Source organism: Phalacrocorax carbo, chromosome 8 (assembly GCF_963921805.1).
Source record: "Phalacrocorax carbo chromosome 8, bPhaCar2.1, whole genome shotgun sequence".
Lineage (NCBI taxonomy): Eukaryota > Metazoa > Chordata > Aves > Suliformes > Phalacrocoracidae > Phalacrocorax > Phalacrocorax carbo.
In genome coordinates, this window is record NC_087520.1 from 23,168,599 (window position 1) to 23,194,030 (window position 25,432).

Genomic DNA, 25,432 nt, shown 5'->3' on the forward strand with positions numbered 1-25,432 from the left:
GGTCGCCCGGGAGACGGCGGGGGGCGGGGCTGGGCGATGTGTGGCCTCCATCTTTTCGCCGTCCGTCGCCGCGGCACAAAGGATCGGTGCTGCCGGGGCTAGGCGGGGTGGGGGGCGCGCGGCGTTCCTGGTGCGGCTGAGGCGAGGCGAGGCGAGGCGAGGCGAGGTGAGGTGAGGCGAGGTGAGGCGAGGCGAGGCGGGGAGGAGTGGAGCGGGCACCGCCCGCGGGCGGGCCTGAGGCGGGGCGGGCGGTGGGCCGGCGCTGAAGGGAAGGGTCAGCGCCAGCCCCGGGCTCTGGTGGGAGTGGTGGTGGTGGCGGCGGGGTCCGGCCGTGGGTCGGGGGAGGGGGGGGGAAGGCGCTGTGCTCCCACCCCGTCGCCTCCGCGGAGCCCACGCCTGCCGCCGGAGCAGGGTCCCGGGTGCGGGGCCGGCGGTCGAGCCAGCCCCGCCGGCCTCAGGCAGCGGCCCGCGCTCCCCTGGGCGCCGCTTATTTCTGCGGATGTCCCTCCCCCCCCGGCCCCCCCGGCTTTTGGGGGGCCTTGACGGGGTCACCCGCGCCCCCCGGAGAGGGAAGCCGGCCATAAAAGGCGGGTAGCCGCCGCCCGGTCCCTCTTGCTTTGTGACTGGGGGGCTGCCGGCAGGCTGGGCACCGCCGGTGTTGCGGACGGGGGCCCTGGGGCTGGTGAGAGCCGGGCTCAGGTGTAAAGTTAGGAGCTGGTAAAAGAAGCGGCAAAAGTTGAATGAAACGGGGGTTTGCTGGGATGGGGCACCCCAAGTCGGCCGCTGCTCGGGGCGCGGAGGCGTTGCAACTTTTTAACGGTGCCTCTTGGGTGCGGGGACATCTTCCTGGTACTTGTATGACTTGCAAAACCAGGGCTTTGCTACAGCGGTTTGGTGCGGGCTGGGTTTTAGCGTGCCGGGGAGGACAAAGTGACATGCCGCTCTGGGCCCTCCCGGGAGCTCGGAAACACGCGGAAGAATTTTGTTGAGCCCTTGAATGTTTTTATATTATGTAAAAAGTCAGAAACCTGAAAAATATTTACCACTCTTAATATAAAAATATTTCTGCAGAGCAGGTTTTCTGTCTTGTACAGAGGAAAATATGAAGATGTGGAGCCAGCTACCAAATGCAATTATTTATCTAGATCTTTTGTTTTGCATGCTTGGGCAATAGGTGAGGCAGTGGCACCTTTCCTAGCAGTGTGGTAAAACCACAGTACTGCTTTGCTCTCTTAATTAGGTGCTGGTCTCTTCACTGCTTATATTATGCCAATATCAAGTGTTTCTCCTTTAAGTCCTGTGATTCTCTCCTGCTGATCAGTTTCTATCTTCCATACTGTAATTTTTCTCTTTTTTCTTTTTTTTTTTTTAACTTTGCTAGTTCTTACCTCATGTTGGGCGGCATTAGGTACTGTGTCCCTTCTGGGTAGAGTCTTAATGTAGGTCCTGAGAATGACCATAGTTGTCTTGGCTTTCATTTTCTGTTTTGTTATTGTGAAATCTTGCTCTGAATCTCTCAGTACCCACCCCGAGCCCAGAGTTAATTTGGAGATCAGCCTGCATTTATCAGTGTTTCTAATGCAGTAGAACTTTGGTCCATGGGGAAATATGGACATAAGAGCTGCCTTTTCTCTCCAAAATTTATTCAGCCTTCTAGATACTGCATTGTTTTCTGAATGCTGATGTGTTTGGTGGTTTCTTTTACATCTGTGTCAGTATTTGTTTTCTTCAACATAAGCAAGATATTTTTTTTCCACTTAGCACTAGCTTTGCCTCAGGTTTTTAATTTTTCTGTCCTTTGTCTTGCAGTGAATACATGTTTGTGTGTGGTTTTTTTTTTCCCTCACGCTGGTCCTCAGTTCAGTTTTTCTGCTTTGCTCATAATTTTCTGAACATCCCTCAGTGCCTGAGGTTAGTGTCATGTGGAGACCTATACACATTCATGTGCTGTGACTCTTTCCATTTACTTCTGAGTGTTTAAACCTTTGCTATTTCCCTGCTAAACTATACACATATCTTAGGAGTTCTCATCACCTACGAGCCATCTGAAATAATCGCTCGTCCTCTTGGACTCCTGTATTTGGCTATGGATTTCTTGAGGACTGTGCATTCTCAAAACTTGGGGTATCATTTTAAGAGTCTAGGATGCTGCTAAATGTATTTTTCATTTACATTTATCAAAATGCAAAGAGTTGATCTATTCTTTGATCTAAATCTGGCCCATTCTTCTGCAAGTGCTGTTGTGTATGTCTCTGTTCTCTTCTGCTGAAGCCCACTCAGCAGAAGAGGTCCTTTCTCCTGCTGGCACCTGGTCCTGTGTCTCTTCCTTTAGGACATTACTGTTATTGCTTTGTGCCCCAATCTCTGCTATTTGTTCTCATTTCTAAGCCTGATTGAACAGGTTGTGTACTTCTCCTGGTGTGTTCTTTTTCAGGTGCATGAAGCACAACTGTAGTTATGTGATTGCTTCTCCTTGTCTCTCCCCTTTTCATCGAAACACACTCTCGAGGTTCTTACTAGCTCTAAAAGTTTTCAGCATCTGCTGTCCATAGCTTGTGTAGGAAGCTCCTCCAGGTTATTTAATGTAGTTATGCATCATTGACAACTCTTGTCATTACTACTCGCCATTGCTGATTCTTAGCTTAGTCTCAGTTATTCAACTACTCTTGGATTGCTGATACAGCTAATTCAGCTAGTCCACGCGCCTCCCTTATCTTCAGCTGTGATATTGGTGTGTTCTTCTGGGTAGGTGGGGTTATCAGTTTCCTTTAAGTCTTTAATTTTCCTTTTTGTTTACCTTTAGCCTCCTGTACATGGAGTTCAACTGCAATGCTTCATGTTAGCCACTCTGGTATCCTACTCTCTGGCCTTGTAATTCAGTGATGGCTCAGTGGCTCCCTTAAGCTCACTGTTATCTTGTTCTGTGCTTTTTTCAATGCTCGCCTTTTTTTTTCTTAGAAGGGATGTGATGGTTTCCTGCACAACTTCTCAGTGCTCTTCCTCGGTACTTTTTCAGTATTTTCACATCGGAGGACTTGGCTCTTGGCATGCTTCATTTGCTGTGAACCTCATGGATGGGCTGAAATAGATTACTTGAAGTATTTGCGCCCCCTCCTATGAAGTAGGACATTTCTGCACTCTGCCTGTCAGGTGATATGAAAGTCCCTTTCCCTCAAGCTTTTTGCTTGTTTGTTAAAATTAGGGAATAAAAGGGAGGTATTTAGTAGCCTAAGCAATAAGTTAGTGATAAAGGCGGTGATTTGTCATGGAATGTTGACTGGCCTGTTACTCTTTAGGCTTCTTTGTTCAAATTTTCTTTCACATCAATATCTCCCCTAGCTGATAACATACTGTGTTTTGAAATATGTCCTGTTGGTCTCTCTGAGTCACTTAGGTAACGTGGTATCCTCGCAAAACGGAGGAGAGCTTGTCATGTGCGCTTTCAGGTTTCCCTCTCAACACAGAGGCAGCAAGTTAAAATACCATCACCTTGTAGTGAACTGAAGGCAAGCTAATGTGATGAAGTTCATCCCGTTCTGCTCCATTGTCAATATGTTGTGTTCAGCATTTTAAACTGTTTGGCTTTGGGTTTTTTTTCCGCTTCTGAGCTTATGATTGCTCAGTAGACTTTGAATTTATTCCTTGCTTTAAAGTAGTGCAGGTAAAGGTGCTGTGCTGGGGTTCATTGTCTTTCAAATATCTCATTAGAATTGTGTCGTGTCATTTTGTGCTTTTCATTTCCATGTATCCTGGCAGTATATTTTTGTTTTCCCTTCCTGGTTTGTATGCGGTGACTGCGAAGTTGGCGTGGCAGTGGCTCTGACAGCATGATCTCTATTTCTTTTTCTATTCCTCATCATGTTGCTGAGGTCTAATAAAAGTCAAATGTTCATGCATGACTACTGAGGTTGTGTGAGCAGTGAATCATGATGGCTCTTCAGCTGTGCTTGTAGTGATCTGGTACCTTGATCCACCACTGTTGTGGCCAAGCTTGTGCTGAGACGTTTACCCAACTCTGCCATGGGAACTTTGTGTATCTGGTAGGTTTTGCCCATTTGGCAGGGGTACTTGCTGGCTCAAAGTCTGGGCTGAGGTACTGCTCCTCATTTATTAATGTACGTTTATTAATGGGTGTTCATGAGTTGCCATGATCAGTGACAAGAAATCCATCCTTTTCCTTGGAGAAGCAGTGGTTTCTAGGCATGCAAAACATGTGCAAGTGTAGTTATTTTTCTCCCTTTCTAAGGCTTTTTTGCTATAGGAAGTGCTCCACTTTTGCTTGAAGTTTGTGAATATCTGAGTGTTCTGCTGGACATGAGGAGAAGGGACCAGAGTTGAGGATGGATATCTTGATTTGATGTATTGGTATGGCTTTTTGGATTGCTTGCTTCAGGGCATGTGCACAAACTGATGTTAATATAACTTGAATCATAGGTTAGAGGGCAGTTGGTGAACTACAGGCCAGACGGTTGTGCCATTTGTGTGGATTTTATACCTTCCTGTAGACAGGGGAAGATGCTATAAAGTGATATTGAAAAGAAAACCCAGCAGATACAGTGGTGGTCTTTTTTTCTAAAAGCATGACTGTCTGGGAACAGCTGGAGACATGGGGAAGGCTTAGAGTTTTTTACTGCTTTTTAAAATGTTCACCTAATGACAAGTGAAGAACGATGTATGTATTTGCAGTCAAACTCTTGGTCAATGCATCAGTCCTGGGGTGAAAGATGTTTAAAAAATTGAACAGCAGGTGAGGTTTTTTTTCTCTTTAGAGCTTCACCTTCTGGTACATTTGGTGAAAAAGTACCTAAATATAATTAATAAAACAGTTTAATCTCAATTTTCCTGACATTCCTCAAAGTTCTTTAGGAAAAGCCCCAGATGACCATGGCTTTGTGTTCCTGTTATCATTACAGGTTTTTGAGTGTCTTAAATGGTTTTTGAGCTTTCTGCCTTTTTTGATGTGTAGGCATAATAAACTAAATGGGTATGTACTTTTAAACCAGTTTTAGACTGCCTTGTGAAACATGACCATGCTTGTCTTTGGTCCCCTTCTTAACCCACGTGTGCTTGTCTGAGTCATCTCTCGGCAGTCCGTCCCCTTCCTCCTCTTGGCCACAGGAGCCCTGAAACCCACTGACCAACTTCCTCCGAGTTTCTTCATGCAGGTAGAGGCTTTAAAACAATGTAAAAAAAGTATCACAGCTCCATGGTAGGAGCAGGATACCTGTAAGACCTGAGTCACTGGCTCTGTTGCTAACAGAAGCACTTGTGTTACATGTGGTCATCTACCCAGCATCAGGATCTCTTCTTTAGTGTGCTTTCATGGTAGATTTGTAGCTGGGCAGAGAGCTACAAGGCAGAACCTGAAGAGACAAATGGGGAGAAGCAAAGCTGGGTTCTTATGGGGGCTTTTTTGGTTTTCTTTTTAATAGGTGAGGTAAGGGGTTCCAGTGGTCTGCCTAGAGCTGTGCATCAAGTTCTGTAGATTTCAGTTTTGGAAGCCCCAGATCAGGGATCACACTTCCCATTAGTGCCTCTGAGGCAGGTTTGCTGACCTAGTGACCTACATGTTATATTTGATGTGATGGCAGTCTTTTGAATAGCTGTTGCTGTATCCACTTACAGGAGGAAAGAGAATCAGAGGATGTCTCCTGCTCTGCTGGTGCAGTCCCAAAGTTAGGCTAGCAAAGAAAGAGCTGTTGGCTTTCTGTGGTTGGCAAGGAAGGTCACAAAACTGTTTCTCAGCTACTGGCACTGAAAGATTGGGCCATCCTCCAATGCTGCTTGAATGAACTACAAGTGGAAGATTCTTCAGACTGTTTCATGCGGTGCTGTTAGATTTTTTCATGTTTGAGATGATAACCAGTGTCATAAAGTGACAAATTTGGTGAGGCTGAGAATAGGAGGGTCTAGACACTGTCTGATCTTTGCTCTGCTCTCTGAGGCAGTTGTCAGACAGTCGACAATGCAAGCTTCCAACAGAGGCATCACTGAATTTTTCAGCAAGGTTATCAAAATCTTTCACACATTCAAAACTGTTTTCAGTGTATTTTATGCATTTGTAACAGCTTAGTCATGCCATCTAGCTGGGCTCATTTCAGTGGTCTACAGCAGGAGACTGTTCAGCCTTCTACAGGGTAGTTCAGTACCTAACCTTCCTTTGAAAACAAGCCCCAGCTCTGGCTTAAGAGAAACAAAAGCACTAAGATGAGTTTACAGGCAAGAAACAGCACAACTATGGGATTTCACCATTTTGGCTCTGTTACACAAAGGCAGTTGTTTGCTGACAAGAATCTGCCCCTGATTCGAGCAGTCCTTGCTCTGAGCATCTTTCCATAGCCTACAGTGTGATTACTCAGATGCCTCTGTGCTAACCCTAGATCTAGTTTCCATGGCAGGACTGGGCCATGTGACTTGTTTTGAGCTCCCTCTTGATTTGCACCTCAAAATGCTTCTGTAGTTTATCTTTTGTTGACATATGAGGTACCTTAAACTAAGTATGTATTATTGCAGTTTACTACAATGAGTTGATCTCCCTGTAACTGAAAAGAACTCTCATTGGTTTCTGGATAATAATATAGGTAAAGCCTTATCCTTTCTGAAATGGGCTATTATTAAATGTAATAGAAAAAGCTTTAAAAAAACATGCATTGTTTTTGTTGTTTCTTTGCAATTCTGCACCTCTCCTTTGTACCAAAAGAGCCCAGACTTCCCAGTACTGTCTGTTCTGGAATTTGTTTTGTTTTGTGTGGTGGTTTGGTGGGAAGTTTTTTGTTGTGGGTTTGGTTTGGGGTGTGGGGTTTTTTTGTTTTTGTTTTGGGTTTTTCTTTTTTTGTGGGTTTTGGGTTGGTTGGTTTGTTTTAATTTTGAATCTTGGTGTCATGAATGTTTTTGTCAAAATTTAGCAAATTCGTTTATTGTTAACGTCTGTAACTTTCAGGGCAGCAAGGAAGATAAGCTTGTATTAATCGAAAGGTTTATTTATAAGCCTCCAAATGAATGTCTCTGCCAAAACTTAATATGGTAGAGCTAATCAATTTTATTTTGTGTGCTTGTATCCCTTCAGTTTGTAGGATTAGCGCTCCCTGTCAACTGCAGGGTGTTATCCATATCTTCCTGCCACTGCTGAAGCAGCACATTGTACTCTGCTCCTTGGGCAACTGCAGAGCTTGTACAGCTCTGCCACATCAGCTTGCTGGAGGCAAGTCTTGTTCAACTTCCCTGGAGCTATCAGATACCCCTATATTTTTTGAAAGATCATTATCTCAGATGTGTATCATTTGCCTCAGTGCTTAGCTTTGGCTCTGAAAAGAAATGTAATGACCCGTCTGCAGTTTGGGGAGAAGGGAACCAGCAAGTCATGTTCCACATGGTGGATACCAGCAGTGAATTGGTGGTTTAGACAAAGTGTTAAAGTGAAGCTCAGATTCGCTGAAGGCCATGGTACAAAAGACTGTTGTACCTACATGATTGTGAGATGAGAACTTATGACCTCTGAGATGGAGGAAGCTAGGAGGTGGTAAATGCTTCAGTTTCCTTTCAGAAAGTGCTGTAGCAGAACAGTCTCTGATGCTTGAGGAGCCCTGGACAGGGGTCTCTCCTTTTCCAGAGGTAAGGGAAAATGTGGGCAGGGCAGGAGTCTCTCTTTACCAAACCTACTTGGGACAGTGAAGTTCACTTTAAATCCATGTTGCAATTTGTGTCCCTGTACCAGCTTAAATCAGACATAAGGGAAGTGAAAAGTCAAAGCAGTCCAATGTACAGATGACTCTAAAATCTGACTTTCATAGTGAGTCTACAGAAAAAGAAACTACTCTGATGGAAGTTAGTATCTGCTGCTTCTTTCTCCTTTGGCTATTATCACGTCAAGTGGAACAAGAGATCATCAGATCCTTCAACTACTCTGCAGTTCTGACAAAGCTAGAATTACCTAGAGAAGGCTGCAGGATTAAAGCCCAATTTTTTGCGTAAGCCCTGCACAACCTTGGGGGTTTTCTCTGACAAGCACATGGGCAGACGCTAGAAAGTTTTTGAGAGGTAATCAGTTTCTTTCCCTTTCTGTGAAACAGGGGTGTTCGAGGTCGGTCTGCTTTTAGTTTAGGGTGCTCTTACTACAGCAAGAAAGCAAATGTCTGTGGTGATGTATGTGGGATGGTGACATGCTGCATGTTGGTAAATGCATGCACTGAGTTTTGATGCTTGTCTTAACCCTCTGGGATATTTTTAAAGAAAATAGATTTGAATTAGGGGTTTGCTTCAGATGACACAATATGATGTTTGGTTACTACATGGGAAAGAACCAGCATGGCATTTACTTGCTCCTCCTGAAGCCTGCAGTCCACTTCTTGGTGTGGTAGCCACGCTGGACACCAGGTAGCTCTTTCTCATTAGTTACAGTTGAGAGGTTGACCTCAGATCTCAATGCGATCTCCTGAGAAAGTAGCCATTTCACATTATAATTGTATTTAATTTACTGGAAATTCTTGGTTTTCAGCACCTATCCTGATCATTTCAAAGCTGATATCCTCTCCATGTAATAAAAGCTTGTAGTTGCAAACTGTCCTCTTCCCCCTCTTATTTCTGTATTGAAGATTATTATCTTGCAGCAATTCATAGCTGTGTTTCCTTCTCATGGTAGTTTGAACTTTTCATCAGACTGGCATCACAAGTGTTTCCATCGTTTCCTTTTTAGGAGTGTCATTTCTTAGGGGAAGAAATATTGAGGAAATTTTTCTAATTATTTTATCTCCTTAATAAGAAACTGCTGCCCAAAATTCTCACATTTTTGCATTTGAAAAGCTGTCAATTTTACTGTGTGGTTTGACTGAGCTCCTATGTTAATCTGCTCTTGAGAGGATGGTGTTACTCTTGTAACAGTGGCAGAAGCTGGAAAAGTAGTTCTAGTAGATGAAACCCTCTTCACTCATTTAAGTGCATGAGGTTTTTTGTTTGCTTGGCAATGCATTCCATTTCATGGAAAGGAGAGGCATTTTCCATTGTGAGGCTGTATCATGGTTGGCTGTAGCCGAATGTTTGGGGGGATGAATCACTGACTCTTGGGCTGCGTATTGCAGAGAAAATGAGCCTAATGCTAGTCGGAGCTGACTTCTCCATTGGCATACTTTGTTGGTTGATCAAGAGGAGGCCTCTCTTGAGGAAGCTGGACATCTGCGCTGCCAGGCCGGTGCAAATCTACTCAAATAGCATTTGTTTCAATGGCTTATGATTATGGGGTGTTTTTCCCCCACATTTGGACTTCCAGCTGTGGCAAATTGGTCACTTTATGCAGCTTGCAACTCCTTCATGCATCCATGCACGTGCCTGAGCCTACCAGGAGAGCGGCTGCTTTGCTGTAGTAGGGGTGGTCCCGACAGCCGGTGGGGGCGGCAGTGGCATGGGAGGCTGCTGCTGGCAGAGTTCTGCAAGTGCCCCGGCAGCTGCTTTCCTCCTGTGCAGGGTTGGTGTCCAGCTCAAATGGCCTCTGAGCCTGGGGCTTTTTTAGGAGAAAATGTGCCGTGCTGAGGCAGCCGTTCAATGGGTGTCCTGCAGGTGCTCCCTGGTGTAAAGGAGGAGGTGTTGGACAGTGGCATTCTCTGCTGTTTTCACAGTACCTGTTCAGAGAGAGAGGTATGGGTATCAGATACTACTTATAGAATAAAAACTTATATTTTGATCACCTGTTTGGCAACTTTGTAATCCTGCATCCCAAAGTAGCACCTGATGGTTAGAATTCAGAGTGAATGGATGACCCCACCTGTTGAAAAGCAGGTACTGGCTGCTGCCTTTACCATTTCTTGCACTAAAAACGTGGGGCTTTTATTAAAATACCATTTCAAAGTAAAATAAAAGTTTTATCACTTTTACAAATCTGTCTGCTGTTGTGAACAGCTTTCGTAGTCTTGTTATCACTTGCTAAATTTGCCAAAGAATATTCCTTGGGTAAGTGCAAAACTGATGGGATGGGGCTTTTTAGCACAGCATTGTATCTGAATGTCATAAAATCGAGCTAATCACAGGGAAAGCAGTCACAGCTTTTAACATAGAAAACCTGTTTTCTTTCTGTCTTACAGCTTAGCTCTTGCTGGTATTTTCATGCACTGTTGCTTCATCTGAAGACTTTCAGATCTACTTTGTCTTGCACTAATTGTTTGATAAAACAGTGTTTGCACAGTGTCATTGCAGCCCTGACAGGAGGCAATAGGTTTCTATTCCAGTGGCCTTCCCGGGAAACTTGTTCTTATTCTTGTGCTGGTGCTTAGGTGTATCATAGCTGTTAGTTCATAACATACTTGGGTTAAAGAGTGTTTTGATGTGATATTGAAACATGAACGGTAAAAGTCAAACCACAATAAATTCTCCAATAGCATAATTTTTAAGAAAACTAGTACACTTTGGTTAACAATTGGTCACAACATTATAATGGAAGACTGCTAAATTTTAAAAGCAGTTCCAGAGACTCTTAGCTGTGTAACTACTGAAAAAACTTAAATGAATTATGAAAGATTCATTCTCTTCCTTAGCTGTGTTTTAACAGCAAAACAAACATGCGGCCTTTGTCTCAGGAGACTGAACTATTGACTCTCAGGTGAGCACGCTAGAAAGAGCCTATTCGTCCATTATCCTATGCTTGCTGTTATGCCCAGCTTTAAGTATCTGCTGCCAGGTAGGACAAGAAGCTTCTCTTGGCCTACCTCAACACTGCTGTTGTGATAATCTTGTTTTGCTCCTTGAATTTTTTTCTTCTTTTACACAAAATCTTAAAAAAAACAACCCTTTTATTCTTTTATTCTGACAGTATTTGTAAGTAGACTGTTAAGTATTTTTGGAATTAAAAAACCATATTCTTGTGTCCAAGTTTTGTTGAGAGCAGGGATTTGCAAAAATTAGGCTTGAAAATAAAATTTAAAACTTTTTTCCATCTTTGTATGCAGAGATTGTTACCTCCTACTGAAACAACAATATATTTCATCTTTCATGATGTGCAAAATGCCTTTGGTTTTGTGCATTGGTTGTGTCACTGTGGTCTGTGAGTTTGGACAGAAGCAGAATTGATCACTCTCATGACTTGCATCTCCCTTCTCTACTGTATTTCCCCGTTCCATCCTGCAGCTGACCTGAAGTTTGATGTCTCTGTCCTCTTTACTTTAGCATTGAGAGGGAGGGAGTTGGGATAGCCACCAGCAGCCTAATGCTACAGCCACAGTTCATTACAATGTTGTAAAGCTGTCCTTAAAAAATATACCAGCTCAAATGCAATCTAGTACATCACTGTTTTAAAAGACTTTTTAAGAAAAGCTTTTCCTTTGCACTTTAGAACCTCTCTCCATGCATTCATACTCTATCTGGACAAGCTGGTTTGCAAGGTGGATCTGTAGCAATCTCTCCTTCCTTACATTCTTAATTATTCAGCCTTTTGGTTTGTCTGAGGCTTGACAATGAACTCCTTGTATGTGATGGTAAGCAACAGCCAAGAGAATGCTGTCAAACTCAGCTCTTTACTAAATAAGGGAAGTTTATCCTGTTATTTATCTTTTCCCTTTATCTGATCAACTTCATGGTGTAATTGCTTTTGTTTTCTGCTGTCCTTACTCTACTGAAGGGTGATCTGGAACAGATATTATTGCTTCCCTTCTTCCTTCTGTAAGCAGTAATTTGAGGGGAGGAGTCAGTCACTGCTCTGCACTTGCTATGGTGTCTGGAATACCAAAGCTGCAAAAACAGATTGGGTTTTCTCTAGCTGTGTCTAGTCCTAAAGCTAGTAGGTGGCAAACTGGTTTCTGAAGCCTTGAGAGAACTTCCCCTGTTCTGAACATGGTTGAAAATATCAGCATAGGGAGGAAGTGTCATGTGTCTGCCTTAAAGGCAGTTTCCATGTGAATTGTTCTTTCTTTTCCCTCTATCTTCAGGGGCTCTTCAGCATACTTCCCAAAAGTGAAAGCAGAGTCAACTGTCATGTCTCACTGCCCACAATAAAGGCTTATAGAGTGCAGCTTTTCTGGATACAACTGCTGCACCCTGAAGAAGTACAGTCCACCTCTGTTACAGCGGTTTGTAAGCAAGCCCAACTGTTCCTGAACCAAACATACTTAAAGGTGAGTTGATCATAGTAGCTTGTTTTTAATCGTACTTTAAGTTGTCAAACAGAAAAACCTAGGTGTCAATCAGTCTTAATCTTGACTTATGTCTGTTTTTATAGACATAGGTTCTTACTCATTGCTGATCCCTAAAATAAAACTTTTCCATACTCATGTTATTGATAGGGTGGATTCATTGCATTAATGCTTTCTTAAGTTACAGAACAGCTTAACTAAATTCAGATTCTAAATCTGTAACACAAACAATGCAGTTTTACATTTTAGTAACATAAGTTACTAAAATAGCCTTATATGATCAGCATTCATAAATATATGGGTATTTTTCCTTTGGAAGACATATTTTTGCATTTCTTATAACTAGCTCTTCTCTAAAAAAAACCCAGAACACCAGAAGACAACCAACCAGAAACCTCCTAACCTTTAAAAGTCACTTGAACCAGTTGTGATGTTACACAGTTCTGTTTAAGATCTATGCATCTATATTGGCACCCTCACATCTACTTCCTCCTGGCTGACTGAGATTAACAGCTGTATTGGCTCAGATGTGAGGACTCCTGAGCCTGGTGTCCCACCTCTTGTTGTGGTCAAACTGCTTAGAGAATAAGGCAAGCGTGTTGGTATGCTGAAACCCTTTTATGATTTGTGGTTTAGGAATTTCTTGAACCAGAAGACAATATTTTGGGGTTTTTTTTGCAATTAATATCCCCTGAGGGATTTCCCACCCTGCCCCAAGTTAGCCTTCAGTTAATGTCTTAACACTGCACTTTTCACCATGCTAAAAGAAGATAATGTACTTCAAACCTACAGAAGCATCTGTGAGAGCTTGTTTGCAGTGCTTTTCCAGTGGTGGCTGTACATCCAGAGGCTTGCTCGTATGACCAGTGTCTGGCTTCCCAAATAATGTCATTATGGTCTTGTTCCAGTTGGCAGCCAGCAACTGCACAGCTGCCAGTTGACTCTGATGGTAGGGAGCCCTTCATATTTGAAAGATGGCAACTGTCTTTGACTTTCTTTTTGTACTATGGTGATACATGGCTGCTGTTAAATAGATTATTTAATAATTGTAGAATAGTAATAACCTGTTACGGAATATTCATAACTTCTAGCTTAAATGTTACACTTTATTCTTTTAAGAATAACCTGAGTTTAGTCTTAAGTTATTTATTCTGTCATGCTTGAAGTAGGTAAGTCGTGAAATGATGTTGGTGGGTTGACCCTGGCTGGACGCCAGGTGCCCACCAAAGCCACTCTATCACTCCCCTCCTTAGCTGGACAGGTGAGAGAAAAGACAACGAAAAGCTTGTGGATCGAGATAAGGATAGGGAGGGATCACTCACCGATTACTGTCACGGGCAAAACAGGCTTGACTTGGGGAAACTAGTTTAATTTATTGACAACCAAATCAGAGTAGGATAATGAGCAATAAAACCAAGTCTTAAAACACTTTCCCTCTACCCATCTTGTCTTCCTGGGCTTAACTTCACTCCTGATTTTCCCTCCCGTCAGTGGCGCAGGGGGACGGGGAATGGGGGTTGCTGTCAGTTTATCACACAATGTCTCTGCTGTTCCTTCCTCCTCAGGGGGAGGACTCCTCACACTCTTCCCCTGCCCCAGCATGGGGTCCCTCCCACGGGAGACAGTCCTCCATGAACTTCTCCAATGTGAGTATCCCCATGGGCTGCAGTTCTTCACAAACTGCTCCAGCATGGGTCCCTTCCACAGGGTGCTGCAGTCCTTCAGGGACAGCCTGCTCCAGTGTGGGTCCCCCACACAGTCACAAGTCCTGCCAGAAAACCTGTCCCAGTACAGGCTTCCCATGGAGTCGCAGCCTGCTCTGGCATGGGGTCCTCCAGAGGCTGCAGGTGGATATCTGCTCCACCATGGACCTCCATGAGCTGCAGGGGAACAGCCTGCCTCACCATGGTCTTTGCCATGGGCTGCAGGGAAATCTCTGCTCTGGCCCCTGGAGCTCCTCTTCCCCTCCTCCTTCACTGACCTTGGCGTCTGCAGGGTTGTTCCTCTCACATACTCTCACTCCTCTCTCCAGCTGCAATTGTGCAGTTTGGGTTTTTGTTTCCCCTTTCTTAAATCTGTTATCCCAGAGATGCTACCACCATTGCTGATGGGCTCAGCCTTGGACAGCAGCAGGTCTGACCTGGAGCTGGCTGGTGTTGGCTCTGTCAGACACAGGGGAAGCTTCTAGCAGCTCCTCACAGAAGCCACCCCTGTAGCCCCACTGCTACCAAAACCTTGCCATACAAACCTAATACAGATGTTTTCTGAAGGGCATTATTTTAGCTGAGACTTAACATAATGTTCTATAGAAATACACCCTATGGCTTGAAAAATAACTTGTAATGAGGCAGGGTTTTGAATCCTTTTGCTCTTTCTAGCATTCTCAATTCAGTGATTCTGAGGGACTGCCCTACAGTCCCACTTAATAGTGAGCCTGTATTTGATACAAACCATTTGAATCAAGAACACAAGAATGACTGAAACAGTCTTGAATCCCAAAAAAGGGAAGAGTGGATTAACACAGTCTGAACAAGCATACAACCTGCAAGGAAACAACCCCTTTCAAAATCCCAGTTAGATTTGTAGGCATTAAAATGGTGTCTGTAATTCCTGTTCATTTCATGGTTGGTACTTGATGCTTCTTTGGGTGAGAATCCAGTTAATGTAGGCATGTTCCAAAAAGACATGTCTATGTGCAGATTGGTTAAACACAAAGTTCAGTGTTAAATCAATTGTTTGTTGAGCTAATAGAGTATTTTGTAGAGTGAGTCTGGAAATGACACTGAATATTCCTGATGTGAAATGAGAACCTTAAATGTGCAACCTTTACTTGTGTGGCTTAAGCAGTGTGTCTCTAAAGAATAAAGAATAAATGAAACTGTTAATACTTACCATTTAAAGGGTAAGTGTGCTAGATTTAAGGACAAAGTTGTTCCTCTGCATCCAGAAGTCATGGAAGAACTGGGAAATAATAGGTAGTGTAGAAAGGAATGGTGTGTGGGTGGGAGCTACTTATTTCCTACTCCTCCGCTTCCTTTCTTTTCCCTTCCACGCAATAGACTTCAGGTCCAAACCTTATGTCTCCTAGGTGCTTTATCCACCAAGACTGATTCTGTTTACTAAAATAGGAATTCTTCTGTTATTTATTAGAAGTAGTAACACTGATTCTTGTTTTGGGTTTGCTTTTTCAGACCTCCTGCTGGATGACCAATGTGTATTATAACCGATTATATTGGAAACTAAGTCTCCAACTTCCCATTCATTCCAGCTGGTAGCAACGCTTATAATGCAAAAATATCACAATTCAGGATCACACAAACATCACTCTTAAAACTTTCTAGATGATTGTAGTTGCTTTGGTTGTGTTCTATGCTAGCAGAAGCCTTTTGCAAGGTTTACTGTTGACTCTAGAGCACCACATTCCCTGCTTACTGGGAGCCTTGGGGGCTGGCAATATGGGAAACTCATGTGTTTGCCGTGATGACAGTGGAGCAGAAGACAACATAGAATCTCAGAGTCGGCAAACGGAGAACAGTAGAGTACACGTACCTGAAGCAAGAAGCCACCCAAGGGACCCTGTCCGTCCACCCAGGAGGGGTCGAGGGCCTCATGAACCAAGAAGGAAAAAACAGAATGTGGATGGGCTAGTACTTGACACACTGGCTGTAATTCGGACGTTAGTAGATAAGTAAGTACCTCCTCAAGGAATAATTCAACATGAATGAAAATGTTCTTGTCTTCTCTCAAACTGTGACTCCATCCTCTCACCGATCTACACCTGACCCTCCCTGAAGCAGCTGCGTGTTTTCATCTGGAGGCTTAGGAGAGGAGCACCTTTCCTAGGTAATAGAAGTAGCTCCTGAGTGCCCAGGTACAGACTTTTCCAGGAGCTGAGGAGTTTTCTCACAGTTCCTGTATGGGCCTACACCCAGGTGGGATGAGGAGTGTACTCAGTATTTCTTACCTGGCACAGATACACAGTTTGGGGAGCAATGAACACCCCAGAGTTTGGCATCTTCTGTCCTAAAAATTGGTTGTTGTACAAGATTACTGTTTTCAGGCTGTATTTAATTCTTTGAAAATGGTTAAGCAAAACTGAGAGCTTTGATCTTTGTCAGCTTGTATAAACAGATGGAGGTTTTCTTCCCAGTTATAAGTCTGACTACTTTTTAAAGACCACATGTTGTGGCTGTTCAACTCCTGATCCCAGTATTGCATTCCTTGCACGCTCAAAGCAAAGCTTTCTTTTTTTTTTTTCTTCTGTGCTGCTTTCTACCGAACTTTAAAAGGACCTTAAAAATGATGGGTTAAGTTAGCTCATTGTCTTTTGGGTTAGGTGCAGGCTAGGCATTGAAATGACCAAAACAGAAGGAAAAACACTATTGTATCTTCATGGCTGGGGATGAAGGTGGTTGAGGCTCAGGATAAGTGAGCCTTGATCCATATACCTGCATTGTTACTCTGGAATGTGCCTGCAGAGAAGGAGTTTGCCTTCCTACTGTAAAATGCTTTAAATGGAGATACCAGGGCATACCTTTTTTCCTGAAAATTTAAATCTAAGAGGGTTTTTTTTAACAGGCTTTATTTTGTGGTGTCTTCAAATCACTCAGTTAAAATCGTGGCAAATTTTTTTTAAAATCTCTCCCTAATCTCACGTGCCTTCCCCTTCCCCTAAGTACAGCTCCTTAAGCTGTTTCACAACGCTTTTGTGCATAGTTGATCCTGTTCCTGTGGGTCTTGCAGTTGGTTTTGTGATCTTTTAAGCACTTTCCTGTGCTACTGAGGGACAAAGTAAGCATAGTTATTTCGCTGATCATGGAGTACTGTTTTTGACAGATTCCTGAAGCTACTGTATTTTTTTTTTTAAATACAGATTCAACTGAAATACTTTGACTCACACAATCACGTAGGTTTGAAGGGACAGTAGGTAGTTTGACTCCAGCCTCCTGCTTAAAACCCAGGTGTAGCTGGAGCAGGTGGCTCAGGGTCTTATCCAGTCAAGTGTTGAACATCATCAGAATATGGAGATTCTCCACCTCTTTGGGTCCCTGTTCCAGTGCTTGACCAGCTCCATGCTTTAAATAAGTAAACATTTTCAAAAGTTGGAGTTTCCCATGTTCCAACGCACCCCTGTTGCCTCTTGTCCTGTTGCTGTGCTCCCCTGAGAACAGTCTGGCTCCGTACTCTCTGCTCTTTCCAATTATGTTGTTGCAGACAGCAATAGGAGTTCCCTTCCTCTTCCCAACCCCCCTTAAGGATGAACAAATCTGTTTCTCTTAGCTTTTGTTTATATGCCATGTTCTTCAGCCCCCAGCCATCTCAGTAGCCTTCTGCTAGACACACTCACTTACAGCAATGTCTTTCTCATCCTGGGGAGCCCAAAAGTGGGCCATACTGGTGTATTTGTTTCCCCTGTTTCATACTAAGGCCATTGGTAAGACACAGCTGGTGTTGTAACACAGCTACATATTACAGGTTGTTGCAGATAAGACAAAGACCTACAGCTATGAATAATGGAGGGTCTGTTCACAAGGCAAGATGTCTAAATGAGTCTGAAAAAAACTTAAGGAGTCTCTTTTCCTAGACTTGAAGCTAATGATAGCCCTTTTCAGATTAATAGGAATGCTCACATGGGGGAGTGTGTGGAAGTCCATGTCTGGAAGTCTTGGTTTTTAGTGTATGTTCCATTATTACCTGTTCCTCCTAGAACCTGATTTTTCAGTTTTGAAAACGGTAGGGAAGCTGACAAATCTCTTCATGTCAAAAAATGTACAAGAATAAAGTCAAACTAAAATGAAACCATGTAAGTAACAGCAGTTTGGAAATATGGGCTTCAGTGTGCTAGTACAGCCTTAAAAAGTGAAAGATGACAGTCTACAGCATGGAAGGCAAAACCCTTTTTCTGACAAATTTTTTTTTTTTCCAAATTCTGGACTGAAAGTTAATACATGGGGACACTTAGATGTAATTTGTAAATTTGCATTACAATTACATTTACAATTACAGAGATGTAAATTAAGTTGTTGCGCTGAGATCTGCAATGAACAATTGCTTTCCCCATTTGCTGTTTGTTTGGGGTTTCTTGTTGGGTTTTTTGGTTTGTTTCATCAAACTTCAAAGTCCAAACCTGTAACAGTTTGACAACTGCTTTTTTTACTCTCATATCTTGAGATAACTCGTTTCTAGAAGGAAAAGAATTAAGTTTCGTTTCCTAGCCTCAGAAGAAGAATAATTTTGGGGGTTTATATGAAGTGCTGCCTTACAAATGAAGAAATTAATAAAATTACTGTTTGATTCCAAATGAGGAAGGTGGGGATATTTGCAAATTAAGTGTTTAAAATGGAAAATTGGTGGGGCAGAACTCTCTTTTGCTCAGTGCCAGGGCTGCTAACACCTGCTACCCATGACCAAATCAGAAATCTTGCTGATAAAAAATTCTTCCTTTTTTATCCTAGCTTTTATTTGTACTTGTGGTATTTTTTCTTCTTTCTTTGAGTCTTTACATCCTTGAGGTAATGCTGCTTGCACCATTGCAATGCTCTTTCCTGATGGGGAGGTGAGTTTCCAGAAGAAAGGAAGAGATGGGATGGGGATATTTGTTTCCAATTTTACAGCAATATAAAAATGTGTTTAAGCTTAGGCATTTTCTTACATAAATATCGAAGAGTGTTAGTTTTTCAATTAGAAAAGTATGTATTTTAATCATATATTTTTAGTCATAACTGAGAGGGTTTTTCCTCTTCTTTTATAATTAAGCCCTCCCAAGTAGGTAGCTTTATCTGCAGGGTTAATCTGGGTTGAAATTTTCTAAAATTCATCTGTATTTAGCATTTCTGGTTTCATTTCAGAGGTGTGTGATAGAAATGGAGTGTGAAACATTATCATTGTAAGCTTTGTGTTGGTTCACAATGCCTCAGTGGCACTGAATAAAGCATTTAGGACGTACTGCTGCATGAGCTTTTTCTGGACCTGGAGATGCTTACTGAATAGGATTTTGAGATCTTGCTTTAGGTACTTTCAACAGCAGTGCCTGCTCAGATAAGCAGAGAAGGACTGGCCATAGGTTCTTGCCATTGCAGCAGCAAACCAGACTGAGGAACTGATCTAACCGAACTTTTTGTTTTTCATGTTGGAAAGGGAATTGGATTAAATATCTTCTGTTAAACTGCCTTAACTATTTCTTACAGCTCTTGTTAATGAGTTTGAAGTCTGAGAGGCAGGCCACCTAACAGCATCATAGTTTTGTGGGGTTTTTTATGTATTTACTTCGCAGAGAATTTCTGGGGGGAAAAAATAATGTTTAAGCGATGTCCCTTGTGCACTGCTCTTCATTCGCGTCATGACCTCTGACATATAGTCTCTTGTTAGGTACTTCTAGAAACCCTGCTAATGAATGGCATGATGCCTAAGCATTATGTTTAGCTTTTAGACATGCAGATATGGATCGCCATTTCATTTATGAGCTATTGTAGATGTGCAGATGTTGACTCTGAGCCTGAAAAAGGCTCAGATGCCATCTGTGTTTCAGATCTGAAAATGACGTTAGCAGTCTGCAGCCTGTGTAACTTTCTTTTGGTAGATACTTACTGGATTCATTTTCTGTCTGTGTATTATAATTCTATTTGGTGTATTATGTTGATGATTGTACATAAATTTTGACCTGTGTAATATCTCTTTCAGTGACCAGGAGCCTCCTTATTCAATGATCACGTTGCATGAAATGGCAGAAACAGGTATCAAGGCACTGTGTTGGGCATTTCAGTTGTGACTCTAAAGAAAAAAAAAAAAAAACCAAAACCAAAAAAAACCCCAAAACACACCCACACAAACACAACCCAAAAAACCCTCCTCTTGAAAAAAAAGTCATGCTAGCCTGTAGCTCTAGGGATGTGGGATCCAAAACACAGTTCTGCCCTTTAGAAGTTTCCCTGAGCTCATTTGCATTTGCCTGAGTCTTTTTTTTTTAAACTATGTTAATCTTCTTACATGAACTCTCCAGAAGCAGCCAACGGATGGCCACAAATACATTGTAATGATATTAAAACATAAGCCACAAAGAATGTCTCTTTGCAGTAAGGCAGAAACAACCGTATATGTGTGCAGGCGTGGCTTAAACCCATGTGTTCCAGCATTGGCAAATAGTATGCGCTTTTTGGTTTGGCTTTTGCTGTCCTTAGACCTCCACTTTATTGATGTAGTTGTTCCAGCCTTGTCCCTAAGTACGCCTGCAAGCTGAGCCATGTTTGTGCAAGGGCTTCTTTTTTTTTTTTTTTTTTTTTTTGTCTTTGTTACCACAGGAGAAATTCTCCCAGCTCAAGACCTCCACCAAATATCTGGTTTGGGTGAATTTTTGTCTGCCTTAGTAGAGTTGGTACTGGTCTTAGGAAATGTATTTCTATATCAAAATGAATTAGTCAACCTGATTACGTATCACCGCAATTCAGTAAAATGTTTTTGGGGGGAATGTGCAGGCAAAAATCAAACCCCAATGTGTTATTTATATTTACTTGTCATTGTTGGAGTGCTAAGTCTCTTCAACCTCACTCGCTTGTATGCAGATACAGACTGTATTTTCACTTCCAAGGGAACTAGTTTCTTGTAAATCCAAATGTTTACTAGTAGTTTAACATCTTGAATGTGGCTCGTTTACTTGCAAGTAGAAGCCCTTGTCTACTCACTAAACAGTAAGAGCTGTTCCTTATGAAAGCAAATTTTCTTTAGACCACCAGGCATGGGACAAGCTAATGCAGTTCCTCTGAAGTCTGTGTTACCTGAGGGAACTCAAGAAGAGTGCTCTGATTCTGACACTGAAGAAATATTTCTTGTAGCCATCGTGGATGCAGCATTTAACACTTAAAAGTTGACACTGGACACTGAACTCTTGAGTATCACAGTAGAACAAAGTGCTTGTCCATACTGGTTGGGAGCATTCCTTTCTAATATTAATGGGAACTAAAGGATGCTCTGGCCTGGGCAAGACTGTTCTCCAAACAAGAGAGGTGTTCACTATTACCCAAGCTGCTGTAAACTTTTTCCTACTTGAATTTAAACTACTGCAAACTAAGACATTGATGTAAAAAGTAAACTGCTTGGTTTTCTTTTTTCCTTACTGGCTGTAAACTCACTGGGTAATTTTGAGGACTTTTCAATTTACATTTATGGATGTAGTTTGAACACTTCAGAATTGAAGTGTTAATTCTGAGTGTTACTTCTGTTTTGTGGTTGACAGATGAAGGCTGGTTGGAAGTTGTCCAATCTTTAATTAGAGTCATTCCATTAGAAGATCCCCTGGGACCAGCTGTTATAACACTACTACTTGATGAGTGTCCACTGCCAACTAAAGTGAGTCTAAAGCGTATGTGTTTTTCTGTAGCTGAATTTCAGTTTTTTGTGGTTGCCACACCCATGATAGCTTCTGGGTGGGTTTCACCAGTGATGCAAGACTGTTAGCTGTTCAGAAAATGGGTGTAACTTGGAACTTTGAGTAATTTGTGCTGACTTGATATCCAATTGCTACTTAATGCTGGAAGCACGGGGGGGGGGGGGGGGGGGCGGGGAAAGGGGGGGATATGATAAATCTGGTCCATGGGGAAGAACAAGAGGCCTTTAGTCCTTGCTGCTTTTATTTCTGTCCTCTCCTGCCATGTGGTAGATACATGCTGTGAAGTGAGGGTGTACAGATGCTGCAAAAGCAGTAGGAGTTCTGCCATTTTCTTCTCAAGTTCTGCAAGCTGCACATTTACAAGTCACTCTTGAATTTGTTCCTGCCCTGCGCGTAAGGAGTGCAGTGCAAGTGCATGTGTTATTTAAACAAATTTCATTTTTCAACTCTAAAATATCTAGCTACAGTTTTGGCAAATTTTGAAAACTGGGTTTTTTACTGACCACTAATCTGTTTTTTGAATGGGGAAGATTACCCAAGGTGTTCATACTGTATTGATACAGGTGTTTTAGTGAGAGCCTCAAGCACTTTCAAGATGCTATCTATTGTGGAATCCCTTTGAATGTGATAATTGTACGGGGAACTTGTCTGTCTTCAAATACTTGTCATCTCATTACATCAGAAATTGACGATGACATCATTGCAGCATTCATTTATTAATCTACTTCTTATGCTGCCAATTTTAGTTTTCAATTTGCATTGTTAGGGATATAAATCGCTGGTAGCTTTTTGTCTTGCATAAATGCATGAGTGGCTAGAGAACTAGTCAAGTTCTCTAACTACCTGAAGTGAGGTGGTATTTTTTTTCCTCTAGGCTGTTGATTAAAGTCATCTGAGACTTTTGAACAGGTTAAATGTATAAAGTGTCACATAGACTGCAAAATGATTTTGAAAACAAAGCTATGACTAGAAATTTTGCCTGCTTTGAAAAAGAGATCAAGAAATGGAGACCTCTGTAAATGTGCCATATGAAGAGTGATTTCATAATTTCTGTTTGACTGTACAATGTACTTGTCAGTCAAAGGATTTGTTTTCCAAAAGCCACATGACTTTTATTTAGGTACTTTAATTTTAAGGAATTAGTTATGAAACAGTTGACTGTAACAAGACAAAAGGAATAAGATGCCTGTCTCTGGGGTGCATAGAGGTTTGGGTTTTTTTTTCCCTGTGCAATCTCTTTATGGCACAGGAGCTGTAGTTGTGGGATCTGCTGGTCACATGCAGCCTAGTAAAGTGTGTACTGCTGTTCATTTTCTAAGTTTTAAGTTTTTGGTCTTAAGGGTTTAAAGTCAGTGCCCCACTTTGCTGACAGCTGGAGAACAGCAGCAGTCTGTATCTCATTTTCTGTTATTGTAGGCTATAAAGTCCATAAATATAAAACAGCAGTACAGTAAACTGTTTGTTCTATAAAGTCTTGATTTAACTCAAAATAGTTGACCTCTGGGATTGTTCTAATAATGGCTAAAAGCAGTATCAGAGTATGTCAAGAGTCTAATTTTAGTGAGGCTTTTCCATCCCAAGTCTATGGCTCAGTCATCTTCTTTCTCTATTCTTTCATCTTAGCATCAGTCCTGTTCATCAGTTCTGGTTTTACTGCTTTTCTTTTAGGAACATAACTACTTTTCAGTGTTATCTCTGTATGACCCTCAGACTCTAGTGCAATAAACTGATTTGACTATGGCTCAGAACATAATTTTAAAAAACCCATATATTTTCACCTTGAGCAGTACTCATTTTTTCTCTAAATGGCCTGCTGACGACTTCAATATGAGGAGTTTTTCTATTTGAATTAGATCCTAGCCTCAGATTTTTGCAGTTTCAGTCTGAATCAGCTGAAACTTCCATGAAATCTGGAAAGCTGAGGGTGATTTGGAACTTTGTGGGGTGGGGTTCTCCATGTGGGATAACTTGTCCTGGCTCTAGGTTAACCCCTAACTACTCTGAAAATGGAGGATATGCTCTAGATCTCTCTTGAATTTTATCCATACCATACTGCCTGAATGAAGCAAGCCAAAGCATGGCATTTTAGATTCATTACCCTCATTAGTTACTTCCTAAATTAGTGTGACTACAGAAAGCCACTTATGCTGTCAAGAATACCATTTATGACGTCCTGTAAAGCTGACAGTATCCTAAATTTATGATGGGGATGAGGGCTCTCTTTTGGGGGCATGTCTCTCTAGTCCTGAGTTCTAAAGTCTAAAGCAGCCCTTTTCTTTTGGAAAAGGTGTGAGTTTTAGGACACTGGAAACAGATTAGATGGCAGTAGTGCCATATGTGCTGATGGGTATTGTTTGCCTTCATCTACTACTCAAGTTCTTATTGCTATAGGTAGCTCACTTGTGTATATCCAGAGGTGTCCTGACTTGTTGATCACAACAATGACCAGCAATCTAGTGGTAATTTTAGTTATGAATCTTGGGTATGTTGAAGTTCTCTTCCCATCTGCTCTTTGTTTTCTTCCTATCTTAAAAGATAGCCATGCTGTCTCTAATATGATGCTGACTTTAGTAATATAGTGTAAAAATAATTTGCCCTACTCCATTGAGTTAGGGAGAAAACTGTATCTGACAGTAATGTTGAAGAGATTTCTGATTTTTTCTTTTCAGGATGCATTACAAAAGTTAACTGAAATATTAAACTTAAGTGGAGCTGCTGCTTGCCAGGATGCCTGTCACCCTGCCAAACACCGGAATACAACTGCAGTACTGGGCTGCTTAGCAGAGAAGTTAGCAGGTAAAGCTGTGGGATTCTTCTGATATCCTGCATTTGTCTTGCTGAAGCACCTTCTGCTTTAGGTCCCACGATGTAGACTAGTCCAGAAATGTTTTCTTAGAACTGAGTAATGTTCTGCATCAAGGGAAGATCTTGTGTGACAGGTGTGACCAAGTCTACTGCTTGATTAAGCGGTAAAGTGTTTTGGGTTCGTTTTTTTTCTTTTGTTGATGTTTTTGTAACAGTACAAGTAAACAGTAAAAGAAGTAAAAGTAATATGTTGAACAGTCACTAACCGGTCTGAATGAGCCATTCACAATCCCAGATGCTTAAGACCAAATCCTTCTGATGGGTGGTTAGTGATTGTAGATCAGTGTTTGTTTATGGTGTATTGCCTTAGCAATGGTAGCCAGTCTTTTCTGTAGACCTGCTCTGGCTGTGCGTGAGTTACTGAGAACACATAGATCTTTAGCCAGTAGGCAGGAGTATCAAATTAGTAGTCTTGGAGGCTGTACAGAAACAAAAAAGAAAGATTCTCTTTCTGCTAAACATGTATTGTTCTATTGTACTTAGCTGAAAAGAGTCTCTCTTCTGTGTTACTTAAAAGAAAAATTGCTGGAATTCTATTTTGGGGTGACTTATTTTATAGAACTTTTTATTCCCTGTCATTTCTAGTACCCTGATGGAAACTGATGATTAAGTTTCCTTCCTGCTGATGGGTGGGTTTGAGTCTAGTTTTTTGCTTCATTTCTGAAAGCAGACAGGAAAAGGAGGGAAAAGTACACCTAGTATTAGGTATCACCTAATAGTTATTAAAAAAGAGCTTCAATATTTCTGTCAAAAAAAGTAAAGAACAAGCAAGGGGAGGAACCGTTTCTGTATTATAATACTTAGACCCTGTTATGCTAAGTCAAAATGAGATTCTGTATCTACTTTTGTCTTAGTGGTCATGGAACAGTTCTCATTGTATTGTCTCAGGCAGAAAATCAGTGAATGCTGTGTTGGAACTCTCTGCAGTTTGTTAGAGTTCGTAGATGCCAGAGTTTGATTCCCTTGTAACTGTCTCTTGATTAAGCAGACAGTATTTCAGGGCTCCCCTGCCCCGCCTTTATATTGGCTGCTTGCCATGGTGCTGCTGCAAATTGTATCATTTCACTATCAAGTA

General features: G+C 41.9%; 1 protein-coding gene across 4 annotated transcripts in view; it reads left to right on the forward strand.

Annotated features, from left to right (window-relative positions):
• The first annotated feature begins 38 nt into the window (after window positions 1-38).
• The window catches only part of RSPRY1 (ring finger and SPRY domain containing 1), a 38,817-nt gene continuing 13,423 nt past the window's right edge, over window positions 39-25,432 (forward strand). The window contains exons 1-6 of one of the 4 annotated variants that reach the window (XM_064459113.1): window positions 39-171; window positions 11,907-12,092; window positions 15,302-15,798; window positions 19,791-19,843; window positions 21,340-21,452; window positions 24,162-24,288. In XM_064459113.1, the coding sequence (XP_064315183.1) occupies window positions 15,452-15,798; window positions 19,791-19,843; window positions 21,340-21,452; window positions 24,162-24,288 (640 nt within the window). In that variant the 5' untranslated portion in view covers window positions 39-171; window positions 11,907-12,092; window positions 15,302-15,451. Of the gene's footprint in view, window positions 172-313; window positions 588-10,561; window positions 10,586-11,906; window positions 12,093-15,301; window positions 15,799-19,790; window positions 19,844-21,339; window positions 21,453-24,161; window positions 24,289-25,432 lie in introns of those variants that run through there. The other 3 variants (XM_064459112.1, XM_064459111.1, XM_064459114.1) reach the window with 3 other exon arrangements.